The sequence below is a fragment of the Protopterus annectens genome, chromosome 11.part0, assembly GCF_019279795.1.
Source record: "Protopterus annectens isolate FY-2018-M chromosome 11.part0, PAN1.0, whole genome shotgun sequence".
Taxonomy (NCBI): Eukaryota; Metazoa; Chordata; order Ceratodontiformes; family Protopteridae; genus Protopterus; species Protopterus annectens.
In genome coordinates, this window is record NC_056745.1 from 1,101,400,507 (window position 1) to 1,101,421,417 (window position 20,911).

At 35.1% G+C, this 20,911-nt stretch overlaps 1 protein-coding gene across 4 annotated transcripts in view; it reads right to left on the reverse strand.

The window, feature by feature from the left end:
* PTPRO (protein tyrosine phosphatase receptor type O) overlaps positions 1 to 20,911 on the reverse strand; it is a 1,723,724-nt gene that overhangs the window by 25,551 nt on the left and 1,677,262 nt on the right. For all 4 annotated transcript variants that reach the window (XM_044088440.1, XM_044088442.1, XM_044088441.1 and 1 more), the window contains one exon: positions 17,235 to 17,360. In XM_044088440.1, the coding sequence (XP_043944375.1) occupies positions 17,256 to 17,360 (105 nt within the window). In that variant the 3' untranslated portion in view covers positions 17,235 to 17,255. The remainder of the gene's footprint in view (positions 1 to 17,234; positions 17,361 to 20,911) is intronic.

Sequence of the window (20,911 nt, forward strand, 5' to 3'; positions counted from 1 at the left end):
TTTAATGTAGGCTAAGTTATTAATATATATTTTTTTAGTAATAAGAAGAAGGAAGGGGGAAATTCAAATAATGCTAAAGTTTTAAATAGATATTCCCAGTTGAGGGAATTGAAGGCTTTTTCTATGTCTAATCTGATTACAAGTGTTTCTCTATCTTCTTTATTCACATAATCTATAAGAGTAAGTATCCTTTAAATATTATCATGTGTGTGCCTGTTATATATAAATCCAGTTTGATCATTATTAATTGTCTTTGAAAGTGGGATTTTCATTCTGTTAGCTCGGATTGACATAAATATTTTGTAATCACTATTCAGTAATGATATAGGTCTGTATGAGGTGCAGAGGTTCGATGGTTTATTATCTTTTAGAATTGGTGTTATGAGAGAATATTTCCATGAGGATGGTATTTTTGCTTCTGACTGGACTTCTAGCAAAAGTTTATGAAAAAGGGAGATTACTGTTGAAGGGAATAGTTTGTAAATTTCTGTAATTATACCATATATCCCTGGAGCTTTGTTAGATTACTTTATTTTATCTTGTCAACAATTTGTAGGATATTGGTTTTTGTAGGTCTAGTTTTAAATTATCTAGAATTTTTTTTATATTGATAAGGTTTGTATATAAGTTTATTTGGTTGGTATCTAATACTCCTTTTTTGAAATGTTGCATATAATGGAATCGAAATGCTTCAAGGGTGTCTCTTATATCTGATATGTTTTCCCTTTCTTTTCATGATATATATTGCTCATGTTATTTGCTTTGGATTGTATTTTAATTCTTGTAGATAAATTATGTAGATATCTGGGGGAGGTGGCTAATGAATTTACTTTTAATTTTTCCAAGGCCAGACAAATTTTGTGTGTTAGAATTTTATTATATTGTTTATTTAATTCCTCTATTTCCTTTCTGACTTCTTGACAATTTTGATTTTTTTTTTTAGATTTTGCTGTCAAGAGTCTGGTTTGCAAGTCTAATGATTCAGATTCCCACTCTCTTACTTTTTTTTTTTGTACCAGCTAAGGATCTTACCAAATAAATATGCTTTTAATGAGTCCAATACCATGACTCTACTGATTTCTGTTGTACTATTAATTTCAATAAATAATTGTAGTTCTGACAACATCCAGGGTCTGAATTCTTTAATTTTCATGATATATGATAGAATTCTAGTTGAGAAGATTAATGGTTTAAACTCTATTTGGAGTTTCATTATCAGTGAATCATGATCTGAGAAGGGGCATGGAATTATTGAGAAGTTGAGGATTTTTGTTTGTAAATCTTGAGCTATGAATAATTTGTCTATTCTGGTTTGTGTTCCAAATCTATGGTCTTTATGGGAAAATAATAAAGATTTATCATCTTTTATTTTAAAAGTGTCCATTAAATGAAATGAATCAATCCATCTTTTTAAGGATTTTGAAATAGATGCTATGCAAAAAGACTTCTTGGTTTCAGAAGCTTCTAAGGTACAATTAAAATCTCCTCCCAGTATAAGATTTCCTTTATAATTGTTGGAAATAAAATCTAGGTGTTTTTTTAACCATTCCTGCTCTAATTCCTGGGAACAAATATAGATTGGCTACAGTCCATATTCTGTTATTAAATTTGACTATAACAAATGCTAGTAGACCTTCTTTGTCTTCATATTTATAAATAACTTTTGGAGTGATTATGTTTTTCTTCCAGAAAATTGATACTCCTTTTATCTCTGTTCTATAGGAGGATTGAGCTAAGACTGTATAGTCCTTAGGGTTCCAAATAAAGCTATCATTAGTCTTAAAATGTGTTTCCTGGAGAAAAACTACTTGTGCCTTATTTAGATTTAAATATTTTAGTAAGTTTGATCTTTTACTTGCATTATTTAAGTCATTAGTATTTAAGGATAAGAATGTTAGGGTCTATATTATATCATCAAATGCTTAAAAAGTGAATGCTGATTGATCGACCTAATTTAAGCGAAAGCTTACAATCTCGAACTGTCAGATCAGCGATTTTTTTTCCCAGGGAAAAAAATCGCTGATCCAAAACACATACACACAACAAAAGCACACCAAACAAACAGAAATACACACACATACACCTAAAATCTGATACCTAACTCTACACTAAACTATGCACACACCACTAACTACCCACTTACCTTAACCCAAACCCTAACCCTAAGGTCCGTCACTATCGCACACTCACCTCACCCGCTTCCTAACCCTAACTCACTTAAATCCTCCCTACCCCTCATGTCCACTCAATCGCACACACACCTAACCCGAGCCCTAACCCTAACTCACCTAAATCACCCTAACACTCACATCCACACAATCGCACACTTACCTGAATCCGACCGGTAACTTTCCACCACAACACTGAAAATACCGAAGCAACAGAAACGGACAACCAAATTCATTCCTTAGGAAAAAAAATAGAGTTTCTGCTGCTTCGATATTTTGCAGTTTTGCGAAAATAAGTTTGATCAATCAGCGTTCGAGGATATAATATAGACCCGAATGTTAAATCCATTTCAAGTTATTGTTGGAAGAAGCATTTTGTTTACTTATTTTTTTATTATAGTTGTTAGACCATATTCTCTGATAACGTTGAAAGTTATTTTTATGTGTATAAACTTTGGAGTGCTATTTAATGTTCTTTCTTCTTTAAATACAAGTAGGGTAGAATTCTGTTCACACTTTAAAAAAGTACTTTTATAAAACATTAATTCTAAAGTATCAATTACAAGTAAATATGAATTTCCCATTAAACATGGAATGAAAGTCATTCCTAATCCAATAGATAAAGAAAGATCTATTGGATTATCACTCATACCTTTAACCAACAATATCAACTGAGCTCCATATGTTAAATTATTATATGGATAATTTTCTTAAAAGAGATATGAAATTCTATGTTATTCTATTGTTATTCTATATTATTTTATACATCAGGATGGAATGCTCATAGTGTAAACAATTATTTTGTTGACTTAGAAAATATCCAATTATAGTTACCCTTAAGAGATCCCAAACATGTCAGATATGTAATTCCGGATAAATTAAACACAGCAGAGAAGTAGACACTAGATAAGCCAACATCAAATGGATTATTACTAGAATAGTGTGACTAAAAAGACTCTGTAGGAGACAATGGGTGATTACCAATGAAGTATACATTTACTGTAGGTGTATTGCCCTCCTTTTCTTTTCCTTTCTTCAACTCACCAACTTCAACTTAAACTTATGAAAAGACATAGCTTATCAGTGCTATCCTGACTCTGAGCAGAGGCGCCCTACATTCCAGTGTCCAGTGCTTTTACATATTTATAGCAGAGTCTAACAATGAACTATGATCACCCTGACAATTCCCACCCTGCATAGGACACCTCCTGCTTCCAGAATGGGTAATCACATCAGGTCTAGGATGAATGTGTAGGTACCTATAGTAATCAAGACATACCTTAGGTAAGTATTAATCAAATAGTGTTTAATGCATCTTATAGAGTTCACGGGGCAGTTAGAATACTCTTAAGCCTCTTCTCCTTTAGCCAAAAACAAAGGCTTCCCTTTTTTTTGTTTTAAATCAGTACTAATAAAAGAAATTCAGCAAACATAAGTAAACAAAAATAACATTCAATAGTCTGTCATGGACATGACTCGCATTCCATTAAACTAATCAATGTCTAGCATCTCTCTAGTAGACATTATAAAGACAAATTAAAAATAATTTCCCAGCTCTTTCATTTTTCTGATAAAGCAAAATGTTAACAATAAGCTATTTTAACTAGAAGAGTAAAGCATTTAAAATTTTCCTTGCATGTATACATTTCTACGTATACTGTAATGACAATAGCTGTCTTTGAAGTCTGTACAAAACTTCACTTCTTTCAAATCATTCCTTTATCAGTTCAGATTATTGATTGTCAAAACGGCAACAATATTTCAAGGGCACAAGTAATATTTAGACTGATATTTCAAATGAATAACTTATCAATTTCCAAATGAATTAGTACAGAGTGTATGGTTAGTGCAAAGATAACATGTTGCAAAAAATAATATGTATCTTTTTGTGTGCTGTAGAGACTGTCATTTGCAAGTAACATATAAATGCAGCATTTATAGAGCAGATAACTTATGGGTTCAGGTTGTTAAACTAAGTTATGCTTATTAATCAGGCAGTTTCATTTAAGTTCACAAGTAATTTGGGGACATTTCAGTTGAGTTTCTAGGTATGTGTAATCCAATGTGGGTAATTTATAAAATATTTACAAGTTGTCCTAATAAGTTATCTAATTTACCCATTCTTAGGTTATAATTCAATTTAATAGTTAAACAACATTACTTTTTTATTTATCTGAGAGACTAGATGCACTTCGCAGATTCACAGTGCCCATAGAAAATGCCGCAGTTGTTTTCTGTTGCCATGACAACGCAAATATAGCAGTTCCTAATCAATGAGTGTTAAAAAAACTGAAAGAGTTCACGAGGCTAATAGAATGTAAAAAAAGCTTCACTTCACACAAGCAACAGTACATTTTTCCCTCCTTTTATATATTTTGTTAATACTAAAGGAAATAATTCAATTGGTAGTATGCATATAAACAAAACATTTCAGAGTTAATTGCTAACATGTCCCATAACCCATTAAGCATAACAGTGTCCTCCATCAATCTAATAAATATCGTAATAACATCCAATTGAGTCCACTTTTCCTCATAAACATGAATCACAAGCCATTAAACAAAGCAGTCTAACATCTGTCTAATAAACATTATAAAGCTCTTTAATCTTTCTGATATAGCAAAATGTTGACAGTATGCTATTTTAACTGGAAGACTAAAACATTTCAATTCTTCCTTGTGTGTATACATTTCTACTTATACTGTAGTGTCAAGAACTGTCTTAGAAATCTATGCATTACTTCATTTCTTTCAACTCATTCATTTTTCAGTTCAGATTATATTTTGTCAAAATGTCGGCAACATTTCAAGGCCATATTAATATTTAAAATGGTATTTTGAATGAATAGCTATCAGTTGCCAAGTGAGTTTGTACAAAGTGTGAGGTAACTGCAAAGATAACATGTTACAAAAAGTAATATGTATTTTTTCGTGTGATCTAGAGACTGTCAATTTCAAGTAACATATAAAATGTAACTTTTACAGTGCAGACAGCTTGTGGAGTCAGCATGTTAAACTGAGTAATACTTTTTTATCAAGCAGCTTCATTTAAGTGCATGTGTAGTTTGGGGACATTTTAGTAGTGATAAATAGATTATTTTAGACTATTATTTATCTTTGTATATGTAGTGAGTTATTAAATATATACAGACTCTATTAGTATAGTAAATAGGAGAGAATTTAGAAAGAGAGACAAGATGCAGTTAAAATAAATAATGAGAAAAAAGAGAAGAGAGAGAAAGAAAAAAGAAAAGTAAGAGAAAACACACATATACTAAGTATATTGATTAACAATGCAAATATTTTATGTGCTATATAACCCTCCTTCTGTGAAAGAAAAGTACCCTGTTTTATATACCTGAAGTAATGTGAAAACTCTCATGTGTCATCTATTTTCAAAAAATATAGTTAAAGATTCCAGTAGTTAGAAACCTTTGTTTTAAAATTCCAAGCAGTAAAATTGGTCCTTTAAAGTAATGTTAAAACAATTCATATCATAGTAGATGCTTTGAGAGATTTGGCTGTAACAGTATCAGTCTTTTGCGTCTTCTTTTTGATATCTGTCCAGACATTTGTTTCTTTTGTTCTCTTGAGAGATGGTGACATCCAATACATATCTTCTGGTAAAGTAATCACATTATTAGTTTTAATAAATGAAGAGGCTTCCTCTAAGTCAATAAAAGTCCTCACCTCATTGGCATACAGTTTTCTTATCTTAGCTGGATATACAAGTTGTGCCTTGATGTTATTTTGTTTCAGAAACGTTATCATTGGCCACACTTTTTTCCTTTGTTCCATTATTCTAGATGAATAGTTGTTATCAAATCGTATCAGGCTTTGTTTATATTTTAGAGGTGCCTTCCACCAAGCAGATCTTAAAATTAGCTCCTTGTCCATGTATGAAAGAAATTTAATAATTATTGACCTAGGAGGAGAGTTTGAGTTAGTGGCAGGTTTCCCCAAAAGCTCGGTGTGCCCTTTCAATGCCAAAGGAAAGTCTTTCTTTTAAATTTAAAAAGTCAGGAATCCAGTTCGATAAAAAGGAAATAATATCCTCACCTTCTGTGTTTTCAGGTAATCCGAAAATCCTGATGTTATTTCTCCTCTCCCTATTTTCCAAGTCATCTACTTTATTAACCAACCATTTGTTTTGCTTAAGAAGCAGTTTCTATGTTTCCTCTTCCTTAAGTCTGCTTTCCAAGTCATTTAGTGAAACCTCTATTCCTGTTATCCTTGTCTGGTGTTGTTTTAACATTTCCTTGAGAGTGTCAGCTTGTTTTTGACTGCTTGTTTTATGATTTTCTAGGTTCTCTTTAAAATCATCAATCTTCAAAGACAGCTCCTGCAGGGTAGATGTCATCTGTTGTAGTTCCTTCTTTAAGGCAGTATCCTGGTTAGAATTCCTTGAGTTGCTCATTTTAACAAGTGAATATATCTCCAACTTTTTGACAGAAAATTATTCTTAAAACTTCACCAAAGTTTCTAATTACGTTAAGTAGTCTTTTATCTATAAGATTTTATACTTTGAAGAAAAAAAAAAAGAATATTTTTTTCCTCTCTTATTTAACTAGTTATATGGAGCTCTAAAATACTGCTGCTTTCAGTTAGCCATTCAGGCTCCGCTCCCTTCAACTTGGTTTTCAAAGTGAAAGTAAAACAGTACAAAAAGGTAGGAAGCCTAACAGGGAAAACAGTCAAGTGGATTAGTTTTTAAAGCTGCATGGGTGATTTTTGAGACTGTATCAATGAACAGGGACTAAAAGAGACAGCAGGTTGAGCAATCTGCTTTAATATTCCATTGTTGTCTTTTAAGGGAACTATGCCTTACCTGACATTATTATTGAATCTTTTCCTTTGCCCCAATGATTTCTAACTGTTATGTTTTAAGATGCCTGTATAGTTACTTGAAGAAACTTTGTATGTTTTCATTCCTTAGTTTCCTATATTTAAATGCTTTGGGGATTTCACCTTATGCTTCCATTGAAAATGTTGGCAAGGTCTGAATATCAAAAATTAAATAAAAAAAAAAAGAGCTGCATTTTTATTATATTTACTATGATGAAAAGGGCTTTTTAACAATGTATGAGCTCTGTCTATATGTAATACTTGGAAAATATCAACTGGCATTTGATATTCTAGGGAAAGCCAGTGGCTGGGAAAGGCATTCACATGCATGTCAGGAATGACTCAAGTGATACCAAGCAATGGAAGTCCTGTACATGCAATCTAATGCCTTCCAGCTTCACAAGTTATTCCTTTGTATTCATGACAAAGAGAAGAAGGGACACAAATAAAGAAACAAGGACAAAAATAAGAACAAAATGAAGGAACACAGCAAGCAGGATTCAGAATAAACTACAGAATAAGAAAGGGAAAGGGATAACCCCAGAGAGAAGCATTAGGAGTTTCCACGTAATGGATATCAGATTTACAACTTTTCTGCAGCATTCAGCTCAAAGTCCATATTACAGATCAATGCAGGTTTTCCTGCTGCATCACGTTCAATACTGATGTCATAATACACAGGCCAAATTGTTCAGCTGACCATCAACGACCCTATTTATTTACTGAAAGTATTACAGACATCCCAATTGATAACAACCTATTGCAATTACAACTCCTTGTAGATTTTACCAATCATATGAGGAGATTCGTGTGGGTTCTTTTTTTTTCTAGTCCTCAACACCAGATGCTCAGTTTTGGGTGGATTTAGAGTATTAGGTTACCTAGTACCTTGATGGAGATGTTGTGTCTTCAAATGCAACTACTAATTCTAAACATTTTACACTTCCACGCATCTTAGGAATTGATCCAAAAAGCAAGCACTGCGTGTTTATCACTCTACCACAAGTTCAGTAACAGGAGCCAGCCTCTGAACACTAGAAGTCCTCTCACTGCCCAATGCATCTTCTCTGCAGCATTCCAAGTCCAGCGATGAACACAGATCCTTATCATTAACCTCCTAGTATCACTCATCCAAAATATCCTCTCCTACCTTTAAAGGTTACTGTCTCAAGAATCTTCCACAGAAATAAATGATGTCTCTCTCTATCCTCCTGCTGTTCTAATTCCCAGAGGTTTAGTATTCCACAATTATTTCATAATTCTTTAGAACATCAGGTTTCCAGATTACCTACAGATGCACTTCTCTTTTGTCAAGATCTTTAGAGTCATATAGAAGGCAGGCTTAACAGCTGTTACAGGTGAACAACCTTTAAGGCAGTGCCTGTGGTGTCTACTGCATGTCCTTGATAAGACTCATTTTGTCATATCATTGTAAATGTTCCATGCAGAACATTACTGATGTAATGACTGCTCATACTGATAATTTCCACACCTGTGAGTAAGGAGGTGGGCAAATTATAGTACTCCCCTTACAGTTTAATGCATCTGGCTAAAATCATCTTAGGATGATTCATGATTACCATTAAGAAGGCACTGAGATTTTATCACATTTTCGAAACAAGAATGTAGTACTTTTAGACCCTTTGGGATATGAGTTTGTGTCCTGGTAACTGTAATGTTGCAAACATTTAATTATAATTTACTCATATTGCTGTCTGTCAATCACCATTGCTTTAGCAAAGAAAAATAAAAGAAAGATGAGAGGGACTTTAGCACTAAAACTGCATGAGAAGAACATAGGTTATTTAACCAAATCCTGCTAAACTAAGTTGTTTGGAGTTGTGGGGATACAACAGGTGTGATTCAGCTACTTTTGTTCAGGCTATAACAAGAAAGGAGTTGTTGCAACCCTATTCTGTAGGAATCACATTATGAACATATCTGAAGGAAAACTATGAGGGAGTGATTTAAGAGTTAATTGCCTGGTTCAGGAATTACAGGACACAGGCACTGATTTGACTATCTTTACATATGCCGGTATATAAGAACATTGTGCTACTCAAACCCACTTGTGAAATTTCTACTAAAAGTTTATTACCACAAAACAACATTAAAACTGCTCCAGAAAAGCAGAGCTAGTTATCTGTCAGCACTCATGTGTGACTAGGGTAAATCTAAAACAATCTAAAACAAACTGACTGGTAAGCTATCCAAAAGCAAATGCTTTAAATATAAATATTCACTACAGCCCTTGGAAATAACTTCTGCTATATTATAACATGAGCAGTATCAGACTGGATAAGAGCATTAACTGAAATATCATTTAAAAATGAAGAAAAATCTGCCTCAGCTACATAATCCTCTTACAATGTTTTGCCTGACAACAATGACATTACATGCTCAGCTGCACAGAGTGTAATGCAGAAGTTTGTTTGTTTTGTGCCAGAAACACTATAAACTGGCAACAACCAAAGTATTTGAACAGGAAAAAAGGTTTTGTTAAAGTTATGTTAAAGTATTAATTTTTGTGAAAAATGTAAGGAAACTGCCATTCAATAAACATAGTGAAAATTAAATACACTGAGTTGTTCTTGTAAAGAAAATGTATTTATTTAACATTTGTTAACTGGGAAAGTCTGACTTGGAATGAGCCAATTTTCAGCAGAGGCCCAGGGAGAAATGCTCTATATGCATTTGTAATGTGGGAGGGAAACAGACCACCCCGAGAAAACCCACATGAATGCAGGGAGGATATGCAGACTTCGCACAGAAGGGACCCCAGCCGAGAATCGAATTGGAGAACCTCTTACTGTGAGTGACAGTGCAAAACGCTGCTCCACTGCCCTATTAGAAACATTAATGTGAAGGCAAATGTATCCAATAAAATACACAGTAAACACTTTATAGAAAAATAAGTAGCATTAACATAAGAGCACAAAAACGTAATGATCAGAGTAGATACTCCAAGATTGTCAATGCTTGATATACAGTAAAATGTATACAATGGAGGGTAACAATGGAAAAGATGGATGTCCAGGTTTAATAGTTTTGCTACAGCCCTAAAAATAACAGTTAACACACTTAAAGCACAAATTCTGCACATATCAGGTGAAAAAGAACTGCCTTAACCAAATGTGCTGGACTCCCAAACAAGTTTGATTTCAAGTGTTTGCTGTACAAAAAAAATATTCAGGAGGTGGCAAACTGCAACAATTTACAAATCTTAACAGACAACAAACACCTTTAAATAAACACAGATAGATACGTTATGCTTTTATTTCTTAATTTGGTAAGACCAGCAGTCACAAGTACACCTTTTCAAGGCTGATATGAGCTCACTGTCTGGTTAAGTGTCTTACTCAGGGACAAGCAAATGGCAAATTAAAACTGATGCTGTTAAAGCAAGGACTACAGTATAAGACTTTTAGTAAGTCATTCTCTTTATCATCAGCACTAATCTGCCAGACAGCCAGACAGGTGAATTACACTATGAGATTTGTAGATTGTCTTACTGTATTATTTAACTGCCATCTGCTAGGGAGTCTGATATTCCTATGCCTTCATTTAATTCTATAATATGAAGAAAACTGCAATATGGATGCGCGGTATAATTTATTTACAAAAATCAATCAATCAATCAATACATGCATACATAAATTAGTTGAATGAACTGAATTAAAAAAATGTACTAAAAGGATAACTACTGTCAGTCACTTAGCATATTCTTATAGATTAAAAAGAAAAAAAAACTCTTCACTTTTAGAGACACAGACAAGTTATCCTGTTTTAATGTACAAGGCATATCAAAACAAGTTATATACTTTCCAGAAAGTTAAAGTTAGCTGATATCTGTCTAGACATTAGAACTGCTAGATTGGTGACCTTTGGTATCTTCACAGCAACAATAAACTTCTGCTGTCTCCAGTACTTTCACTGTCCCATTATCCTTTGCTCCCCTCGAAGTGTATAGCCTGAGGAATACATACATGGATGTAGTTATCTACAAAAAGTATGATAGAAATCCTTAAGAAAAAAAGGAACACTAAATGCATAAACAGGCTTCTCTGGTGTTCCTCTAGGTTTCTCTGGGTATGGCAAGTTGATAGGGGTTAAGTGGGTGGATTGTTTCAGTGTCCAGACAGATACAAGCTAAATCTAACATGCTGGTAAGTACATAACTTATCTATTTATGCTGGTTCTGTCTGGACATTGGAAATGATGGACAGAATCCACAGATGACCTTGTGAGGCCTAAGACAATAAGCCTTTGAAAATGGAGGCCTGAGCCTTAGCTAAAATGTCCAGACTGCAGTGCTTAGCAAAAGTATGAAAGGTAGACTATGTAACAGCAACACACATTTTATCTAAGGGTACATTTCTGAGGAAAGCTTTAGATACAGTTTGAGCCTTGATAGAATGTGCTTTCAGACTACACAACAGTGACCTACTGTTAGATGAGTGACAAAAAGTAGTACAATTAGACATCCATTTACATAGTCTGATATTAATTGCTATGAGACCTTGTTTAAGATTTGAGATGGAAATTAATAAATGATTGTCTTCCCTAAACTCTTAGTTGTCTGAATATATTGCCAACAAAATAGCTTGTATTGCCCTTTATTAGAATCATTTGGAAAGAATGCTGGAAGATGAATGGATTGGTTCAAACTTGGTTCAAACTTGATTGTGTGGCAACTCTTGGATGAAAGATGTGCTAGTCCTCAATTACACCTTATCTTTATGAAAAATGATATATGGAATTTTAGAGGATAAGGCCTGTAAAATTCTATGACTCATTTGATAGAAGTGATGGCTATCAGAAAGAGCATTTTCCATGACAAGAATTTAATGTCAGCAGAGAAATAGTTTCAAATGGGGACACAGTAATAAGTTCCTCCAGAATACAATTCAGATCCCACGGAGGAGCAGGGCAAGTTAAAGGGGGTATGGAATAAAATGCTCCTTTTAAAATGCTTTACAGAACTTGTGTGAGGTTAAGATAAAGAGAAGAACCCTTGATGATAAGAGGGTAAAGTGGCTAAATTAACCTTAATGGAGAACTACCCTCAGTTTTAAATATATCTGCCAGAAAAGTTAGTACTTGAGCTATTGGAGCAAGAAGAAAATAAACATGGTATTGGCAGCACATCTACAGATTTTTTTTTTCTTTCTTTTATATATTTTTCTTGTTGAGGGCCTTTGGCAGGCTGCAAACAAGTTGATGATTTCAAATGAGAGAATATGGTCCCTGACCATCAGTAGAAGTAGTAAAACAATACAGTTCTCCTCAAAGACTGAATTTCCAGATAAGGCTGACTGGATGGGTGAGGCAGCAGGAGTTGGTGCTGTAGAAGAAGAAGAAGAAGAAGAAGAAGAAGCCATCTTAGATGCAGCCAAGGCAGGGAGAACCAAATCTGTCAAGAGCAGAATGGGGTTATGAGAATGACCTTGGTTCTGTACATCTTGGCTTTCTGTAAAAACCTTAGGATGAGTGGAATTGGAGGAAAGACATACAGGAGCTGCAGAGGCCAAATGTGGGAGAATGTGTCTCTTTGGGGAAGATCCCTCTTGGAGGATGATGGAGAAAAATTCATCAGATTTGGTGTTTAATCATGAAGCAGAGATTGCAACAAAGTATCCCCCTTGCTAAACATCTCAAATGTTACTGAATTGTTTAGAGACCATTCCTGTGGGAGATTAATTTGTGTGCTCAGTGTTTTTGTTGTAATTTTGTTTGAAGTCCCTGGGTGCATGTTACTACTAGAAAGCGATGTGATGTGACCCATTCCCAAACCCTCTTAACTTCTCTGCATAGGGGCTAAAATAGAGTTCTACCCTGCTTGCTTATGTACTATACCACTGCTATTTTACTGAATTGTTTAGAGACCATTCCCGCACAAGCTGAACTTTTTATTGCTTATCAAAAAACATTTTGCTCTTCTACACTTGAATCATTATATCCCTTTTCACCCCCCAACTTAAACAACACTTCTCATCCTGCTCTTTTTGTAACTGCCTCCATCCAGTGGTCTACCCCTCTCATACACCCCCTGTATACATAAGTTATAAATCTTCTAGGTACATCAATTTAGAATAGGCAGCCTAGACAGAAACAATCCTATAACATGCTCTCTCAGGCATATGCTATTACCACTATCTTCTTAACAATACTAATAAATATCTTCCATCCCCTCCTACATAATTTTAAAACTTACTTCAGTATGTCTGTTGAAATCTTTACATACCTATACAGTACTAAAATGTCCATTCATACATGATTTTATAGCTACCTTCATTATGTATCTTGAACTCCTTGCAAACCTTTCTTTACTGAAATGAAAGAACACTAAACTTTTTTTATAATAATGTTTTCCTTCTACAGTATCATTACATCTACTTCTGCAAGATTTTACAGCTAGAACAACTATATAGACTTATAATTGTTGTTGGAAATACTTTACTGTATATACTTGTCTTGTAATTCTGTTTGCAGTTTCATGTGAAATGTAACTGTTGCTTTTCTGAAAACTGTCTGAAATTCACTTGTTAATATAAATGTACTGTGGTGGAGCTTTTTTCCCTGGCATCCACTGAAAATTGACTCTGATCAGTTAGACTTTCCCAGTTAACAAAGGCAAATAAATAAATAAATAAATAAATAAGTACATGTTGTTTGAGTGAGTGGGCACCGCACTTGTGGGGAGTGAGTCCTGAAATGCCCTCAACACTAGGAGGACTGCTCTCATCTTCAGGATGCTGATGTGCAATTTGGCATTTTGTGTAGTCCATGGCCCTTGGACCATCCTGTTTATATAATGCTCCCTATCCCAGTAAGACACATCCATGACAATTATAATGGTGGGGATGGGCTGAACAAAGGGAATCCCTAAGCTAAAGTTGGACTATCATAGCAAGTGCTTCAGATAAACGTTTGAAACCTTCATTGTTTGTATCATTGATTTTACTGCTTGACTCTATTAATTTCTGACAGTCCATTGTAGAACTCTCATGGTTAGGCTGGCATGTTGTACTGTCTGAATGGAAGCTGTTACAAGACCTAGTACAATGAGAACTGCTACTGCAGTGGGTAATGGGTTGTATGATACAGCTAAGCCTGCTTGTCTGGCTCACTGGTTTACTGTATCTGTCACCTGATGAATGTCAGGGACTGGCAGAGTTCCAGTTCTGATTTTAATCTTAAGGGATAAGCATAGGCTGAGCAATTTTGCCTTGCTGTAATGCATCTTTCTGTACTAGGTGCAGCAATGAACCAGTCATTTAGTTAGGACATATTGTTGCCATTAATAGATGCATGTGAACTGCTACTGAAGTGTGCATTTGGTGACCATGCTGGGGGGCTGTGGTGATTACAAAGGGCAGGGCTCTGATTTGGTAATTACTGAGTCCAACTTGAAAGCTTAGAAATCTCCTGGATATCTTCAATATGTTGACATGTAGTTATGCATCCTGTAGATCCAAAGAACACATCTAGTCTCCTGCCTGCTAGCATGGTAGGATACAGTGCACAATGATGGGGTGGAAGGAACAAAGGATGGTTGGCTAATTCTAAACATGGATTGAAATAGCCACAAGATATGATTTTCCTGACCCATGTTTCCTGCATGATGGTCAGTTATGTGGATGGATGCAGGGAAAAACATCCTCTGAGAGTCTCCAGCCCATTCAAGGTTTATACATATAGAAACCTTGAACGTATTCTTGTAAAGAGTTCAGCAGAACACCTCTGCTTCTTTGACAGTGTCTAGATAAGAAACTCCCTCTATCGTGGGATCCTCTGCCATGCTATTACTTATGCTGAGACTGTTGGGATTTATGAAAACATATGTTTGTGGTGCCCTTTTAGTTCCCTTGAAAGAATCTTTGATTGGCTGAAATCATAACCCAGCATTAATGAGCATTTTGCTCTCTTGCTTACAATGCAGAAGTTTGTCCTTAACCTTCTGCCCAAATAGAGAGGTTCTATCAAAAAAGGCATTGATGAAAGCCACCTTAAAGTGTTCTGGGGAGTCCATAAGGCATAGCCAGGCATGATGGCTCATTGCAATGTCTGAGCTAGTTGTTCATGCTGCTCCATCCAGTGCATGAACAGTGAGGAAATTAAAGTAATGGCTGCCTCCTGGAACTCTGTTTCCACAGGTTGCCAGTGGGAAACATCTTCAGAATTTCTATTAACTCATTAGCTAGGTCTCTCTGAAATCTTATCATATGTACCAAACAGTTAATTTCTCTGACTGGAAAAGTTCTTGACACATATGAACATTTTACATGTCTATCCACCATCCAGGAATTCTTGTTAGGAGGATGGATAGCCTGAGCATCCTCTGGGACCTCAACAAAAGATTCCTTGTGGGTCTGCAATGCTATGACAAGTTATGCGGTATGGGCTCCACTACACTGAACTCCCTCTACACCTTGGGGGAAACCATATAGATTAGTTTGTCTGGGAGTGACACCAACGAGGACCTATAATCCTGTAAGATCTCTCCCTCCAGACAGGTGGGATCAACAGACCATGGGGTCAATAGGCCATGATCCCCTTTGTCTCATCATGACTAGGATTTTACCAAATGCAGTGTCTTTAGAAGAGGATTGGGGAACTGTCCCCTTATAGAGACCCATGTCTGGGGTAGGGCCACCAATGGAAGAATCTAGGTGCTTCTTCTTGCACTGTCTCTTCCTAGGAGGACTTGGAGGTGACTTGTTTGAGCTGCACTGTGAAGAAGTCATCCCAGATCTAGACATTCTATGCCCTGAAGGGTTCTGGGTTCTGCAGGGACCTACAAGAACAGAAAGATTCAGATGATGCCAGGTGTGATTAAAGAAGACAAGAAAGCTCCTGTTCCAAGAACAAGCTATCCACTCTCCTTCTGAGACTACAATGCATAGAATAATTTGATATGTCAGTCCAGAAGGGTCTGTGAACTATAATGTTTATGTAACTGTTAGGCAGAGTCTAGATGCCTTACCACAAGGCGCATTTCACACCTTTCATGTAGCTCTTGAGAGGGATTTCATAGTCGTGCTTATTGAACTTCTTAATCCATTTTAGGGCAATCACATTTAGCAATGACCAAAAAATAGGCAACCCCCCCAGCACTGCAACCATTTGAATGGAGTTATGCAGGAAAAAATGAGAAATCTAATAATACGATACCATTAGACTACATAACTGTCTAACACTGCAAGTTAAAAGGAAACACAAAGATTATTTTTTTTTAACCATAGAGGACAGGTTGTGAACAAGACAGAAGCCTATGTAAAAGATCCAGAAAAACTTAGATTAGAAGCAAGAAAAAGTTATGCTAGAAAATCTAACTGCTAACTGACTCGTCTATTAGATTTAACAAAAATATGAAAATATGCTTTATCTCTCCCAACTAATTGCTGAAACCCTTTCAATCAGCTCAGGTAGCACACAGTGTCACTGAAGCTCTGAATAGTGTCAATGAGATCTGAAGACTGAGAAAAGAGCAGTGGATTAAGGGACAGGGGAGGAATTTGAGATAGTAAGAATGTGTTGCTTCCACGAAGATAAAGCACCAAAAATGATCAGTCCATCAATGCCAGTGTCTGGACAGGACCAGCAAAATGTACTGTTAGAAGTTAAAAGCTGATGCAGTCAGGTTGAAATAACGCCCCCCCCCCAAAAAAAAAAAAAAAAAAAATTTGGTTTAATTGCAGTGTGGCGAAGGAATGGAATAGGCTGCATGTGCAGATCAGACAGGTTACCTCATCTGCATCCCTCAAATAGCAATTAGATTTGCTTATGGGTAACAAACTTTTTCAAACAGGACATAATGAGCAGGCATATGCACATTTTTTCAAATATATTTTTGATCTGGCAAGCAAAATTAAATTGCATATTCAATTTTATGCAAATCAGCTTTTAAATAACAAAATGTAACAATATTTGAAATAACCGGAGCATATTTTTCAGCAGTATACATTAATCATGTGGTTTTAATCTTATGTGCATCAGTACTGTCTCACCTGAATTAAAATAAAAGTTCTTCAAATTTCATTCTCAGTCCAAGTTTTATATGCTGAATAGTTAAGTTCAGTCATGTGACATATAAACTGCCATTGAAGGAGTACATTAAAAATTCATAATTGTGGGAATTTCATATCCATACAAACCATAAGACTAGTTTTGTGGACATCTTGAGCAGTGCTGCCTTCCCAAACTGCTCATGGGTGCTTACCTTTACTAATGTTATCCACCACTATGATTTGATGGTGTTTTCATAGATGACGTCACTAATGTTGAATTTTTGTTTCTTTTTTGCCCACATCAGTTGAACGCAGCGGTGGATAAATATGTATTGTTCCTGGAAAAAAAAATATCATCATGTCATCAGCCAAAAATGGAGGCAGATAAGCAGAGAGAAAAACTGTGGCAATGAAGAATTTCATTGCTGTATATGAAGATCACAACTGTTACACAACTTCAGATGCCTAAGTAAGTTTTTATAACCACAACCTAGTAAGCTGTAAAGGTAAATGATACCTAACTTGTAAATCCAGTATTTTAGATTTCCTAAAGACTCAGTGCTCTGCAGAATATTACATTGTCTGTTATAATTTAGAGAAAAACAAAGCAAACCACAGTAGTCTAGCAAGTCAAGTGCTTGCTGTACTGCTTACCGATGAGATTAAATATCTGTTCATGCATGTAGACTTTTAAAATGTATAGTTTTCAAAAGTCATTTTACTTTATTATTATTATTTTATTTTATTTTATTTTACATTTGTTATCCGGGGATGTCTGACTGGACACAGGTCCTTTTTCAGTAGAGGCCAGGAAAGAAAAGCTCCTAATACAAACATGTAACTTACTTATTATACAGTTTTGCTTACATAAAAATATTAGTTACATAAAACAATATGAGATACAAAGAACCCGTGTACAGCACTTGTGGAAGTATATAACAGTATAAAAAAAATCTCAAGCAGAATTAAATTCCAACATTTTTCAAGTTTGTAAATGTACTATACATACATATAACATATATATATATATATATATATATATATATATATATATATATATATATATATATATATATATATACACACACACATAGGGTCTATATTATATCATTGAACATTTAAAAAAGTGAACAATGAATAATCAACTCCATGTAAGTGAAAGCGTTCATTCACTTGAGCTCAGAACAGCGATTTTTTTCCTAGGGAAAAAAAAATCTCTGTTCCAAAAAAAAAAATTTAAACAATACATAAAGTAGGAGGCTGTGCCCCCACACTCCCCCTACTTAAATATACCAACTCCGAGATCGCACTACAGTGCAAAAAATGGCAAAGTAACAGAAGCGGCCAAGCAAATTCTTTCCCTGGGAAAGAATTTGCTTAAAAGCCACGTCACTATTTTGCCTTTTCGTTGTTTTAAGTTCGACAAAGATGCATTCGATACAATGCATCTTCAGTCATCTCATATATATATATATATATATATATATATATATATATATATATATATACATATATATACATATACACACACACATACACCCCATATACATCAGAGTTAATATATATTCGGACTGCTCAGCAAATACCCAGGAACTCAAGGAATGAATGTGTTACAAGTTATGGTTTGTGGTGAGAAGGAAAGAAAAAAAAAGGGGGGGAGGCTAGTGGGTGTAAGAAAGGAACTAAGAAGTGGGATGTGGCTGAGAGTAGAAGGTAGTAGAGGAATAGTCAGGGTTTTAACCAGAAGCAGTGGAAGGATGCATACAGAGGTATTAAGGCTAAGAATGAAGGATGAGATGATACAAGGGGATGATAGGTAGGGGAATCTTGAATAGAGGAGGGATGAGTTTCATTGGTGGAATTAGCAAAATGTTTGAAGAGAGGGAGGTGGTAATAGAGCTAAGGAAATTTATTAATTGAATTAGTGTTGTCACACCTACAGAGCCGTGTTTGCTGTAGATGGCACTTTAGGGCCTTTTTGAAGGAGGCAATGGAGGTGGTAGATGAGATGTTCCATTGTCTGGCAATATAGTTGCTATAGAGGGATATACCTGTAGAATTATTGGTTTTGGTCACCTCCAATAGGAGTTTTTGATTGGATCTTACAACTCTAGTTTTAGTGCTTGGGAGTACTATATTTTGTAGAGCAGGGATTTTTTCAGGGTAGTGAAGTAGTTTGTGGGTTAGTAAAAGGTTGATTGTAGAGAATGAGATGGGGAAGTTCCAGCCAATTAAAAGTTCTATTTGTTGCAAATTTGACAATTTTATTATAACATGTTTGCAGTTTGGATTTTCAGATTTTCTAAAATTGGTAAGGATAGGTGAGGCATACAAGTGTGTGGAGATGAGGTGAGTTCATATAATAGTGGCTCTAATGAAATCTGTCAATAATTGTTTGTTTCTGTAAAGTATGGCCATTTTTTTATGGAGTTTCTTTATGGCATTGGATACATGAATGTCAAATTTCATGTTGCAGTCAATGACTACCCCTAGAGGTTTAGTGTGATTGACACGAGATATAATGGTGCTGTTACTGGAGGTGATGTTAAATGTAATGTGTATAGAGTGTTGAGTGGGTGGAAAGATAAGAAGGTGAGTTTTATCGGGATTTAATAATAAGTGTGATTCTGAGAGCCATTTGTCAACTGTAAGAAAAGAGGATTGAGTCTAAATATACTTTGACTTTAAATATAGAATTCAGTAACAATAGAAACTACTACCATACAGAAATGAGTTGACATCGAAAGGAAACTTAAACTAATCTTAGCATTTTCAAGTAACTTGCTATGGGATGTTCTTAGTTATAGAGGTTACCATCCTATCTGGAGAAAGTTCTCTTTCCATAAATCCATTTAATTACTATGGGCTTTTTTCATGCTAAGCCTGCTTAATGAGAAAATCAAGACTGTCATTTTGTTCTGACTGATACTGCCAAGATTTCAAAAGTAAGACTGAAGTCTGTAGTGCATCTTTGTTAAAACCTGCAAACAACTTAAATGATTACGTGTTGTGTTATGATCTTGGTTCAGATGTAAAATACTGCAGAGTCTGCAGTCTGAATGTTTTAGGGCTTATCATGCCCTACTAATTTACATGTGATGAGTTCTATGTATTTATTTATTTATTTCACTTATATTTGTCTAATGGTGGTGTGCCTTGATCAATTGATTCATCAGTTTCAGTTTATTAATATTTCATAAACCATAGAAAAACACATATATATGTTGCAGCAAACAAGCACAGTGCAATGTACAATCAAGCAGAGTGTAATGTATAATATATGCATTTGTTTTTAAAGTGGGTCTACCTTCAGTAAATCTTGAGACAGCAGAAGAAACTCAAAAAGGAGGTGATATGCCCTGTGCTGAATCAAGAGCATTTGGCTTGGATGAAGAACTGCTTTTTGAGTGGCAATCTGCATTTAAAATAAATGCTGATTTCCTTAATGTTAATGGGGAGATCTTGTCAAAGAGTAGGTTCATAAGAGGGGAAAGCATGTGCTGTGCTGTGGAGTTTGGTTCTAGGGGTAATGAGAATTGGTGTGAATTGGGAGTGGTGTCTCAAGTTGTATGAAGAGTTTTTTTCATGAAGTCAAGCTGCAAAAGGATTCAAAGTGCAGATTTGGAGTAGTTAGCAGAGTTGGGGTCTTAAAAGTAGGTTAGATCTTTGTTTTATTGGTAACTATTTGGCTTTTCCTAGGGTGATACAGTGATGCTCATAGAAAGCTGAGTTTGTAATGAATCAACATATGCTGTTAAGATAGTCTGGAGTATTGCAATGTTTTTCTTGGTGGCAAAAGCAAAAATTGGGGGCCCATATTCAAGTTGAGAAAAGAGAATTAATTTGCCAATGGCTTCTCTGGCTGGTTGGGATAAAAAAGGGGGTATTA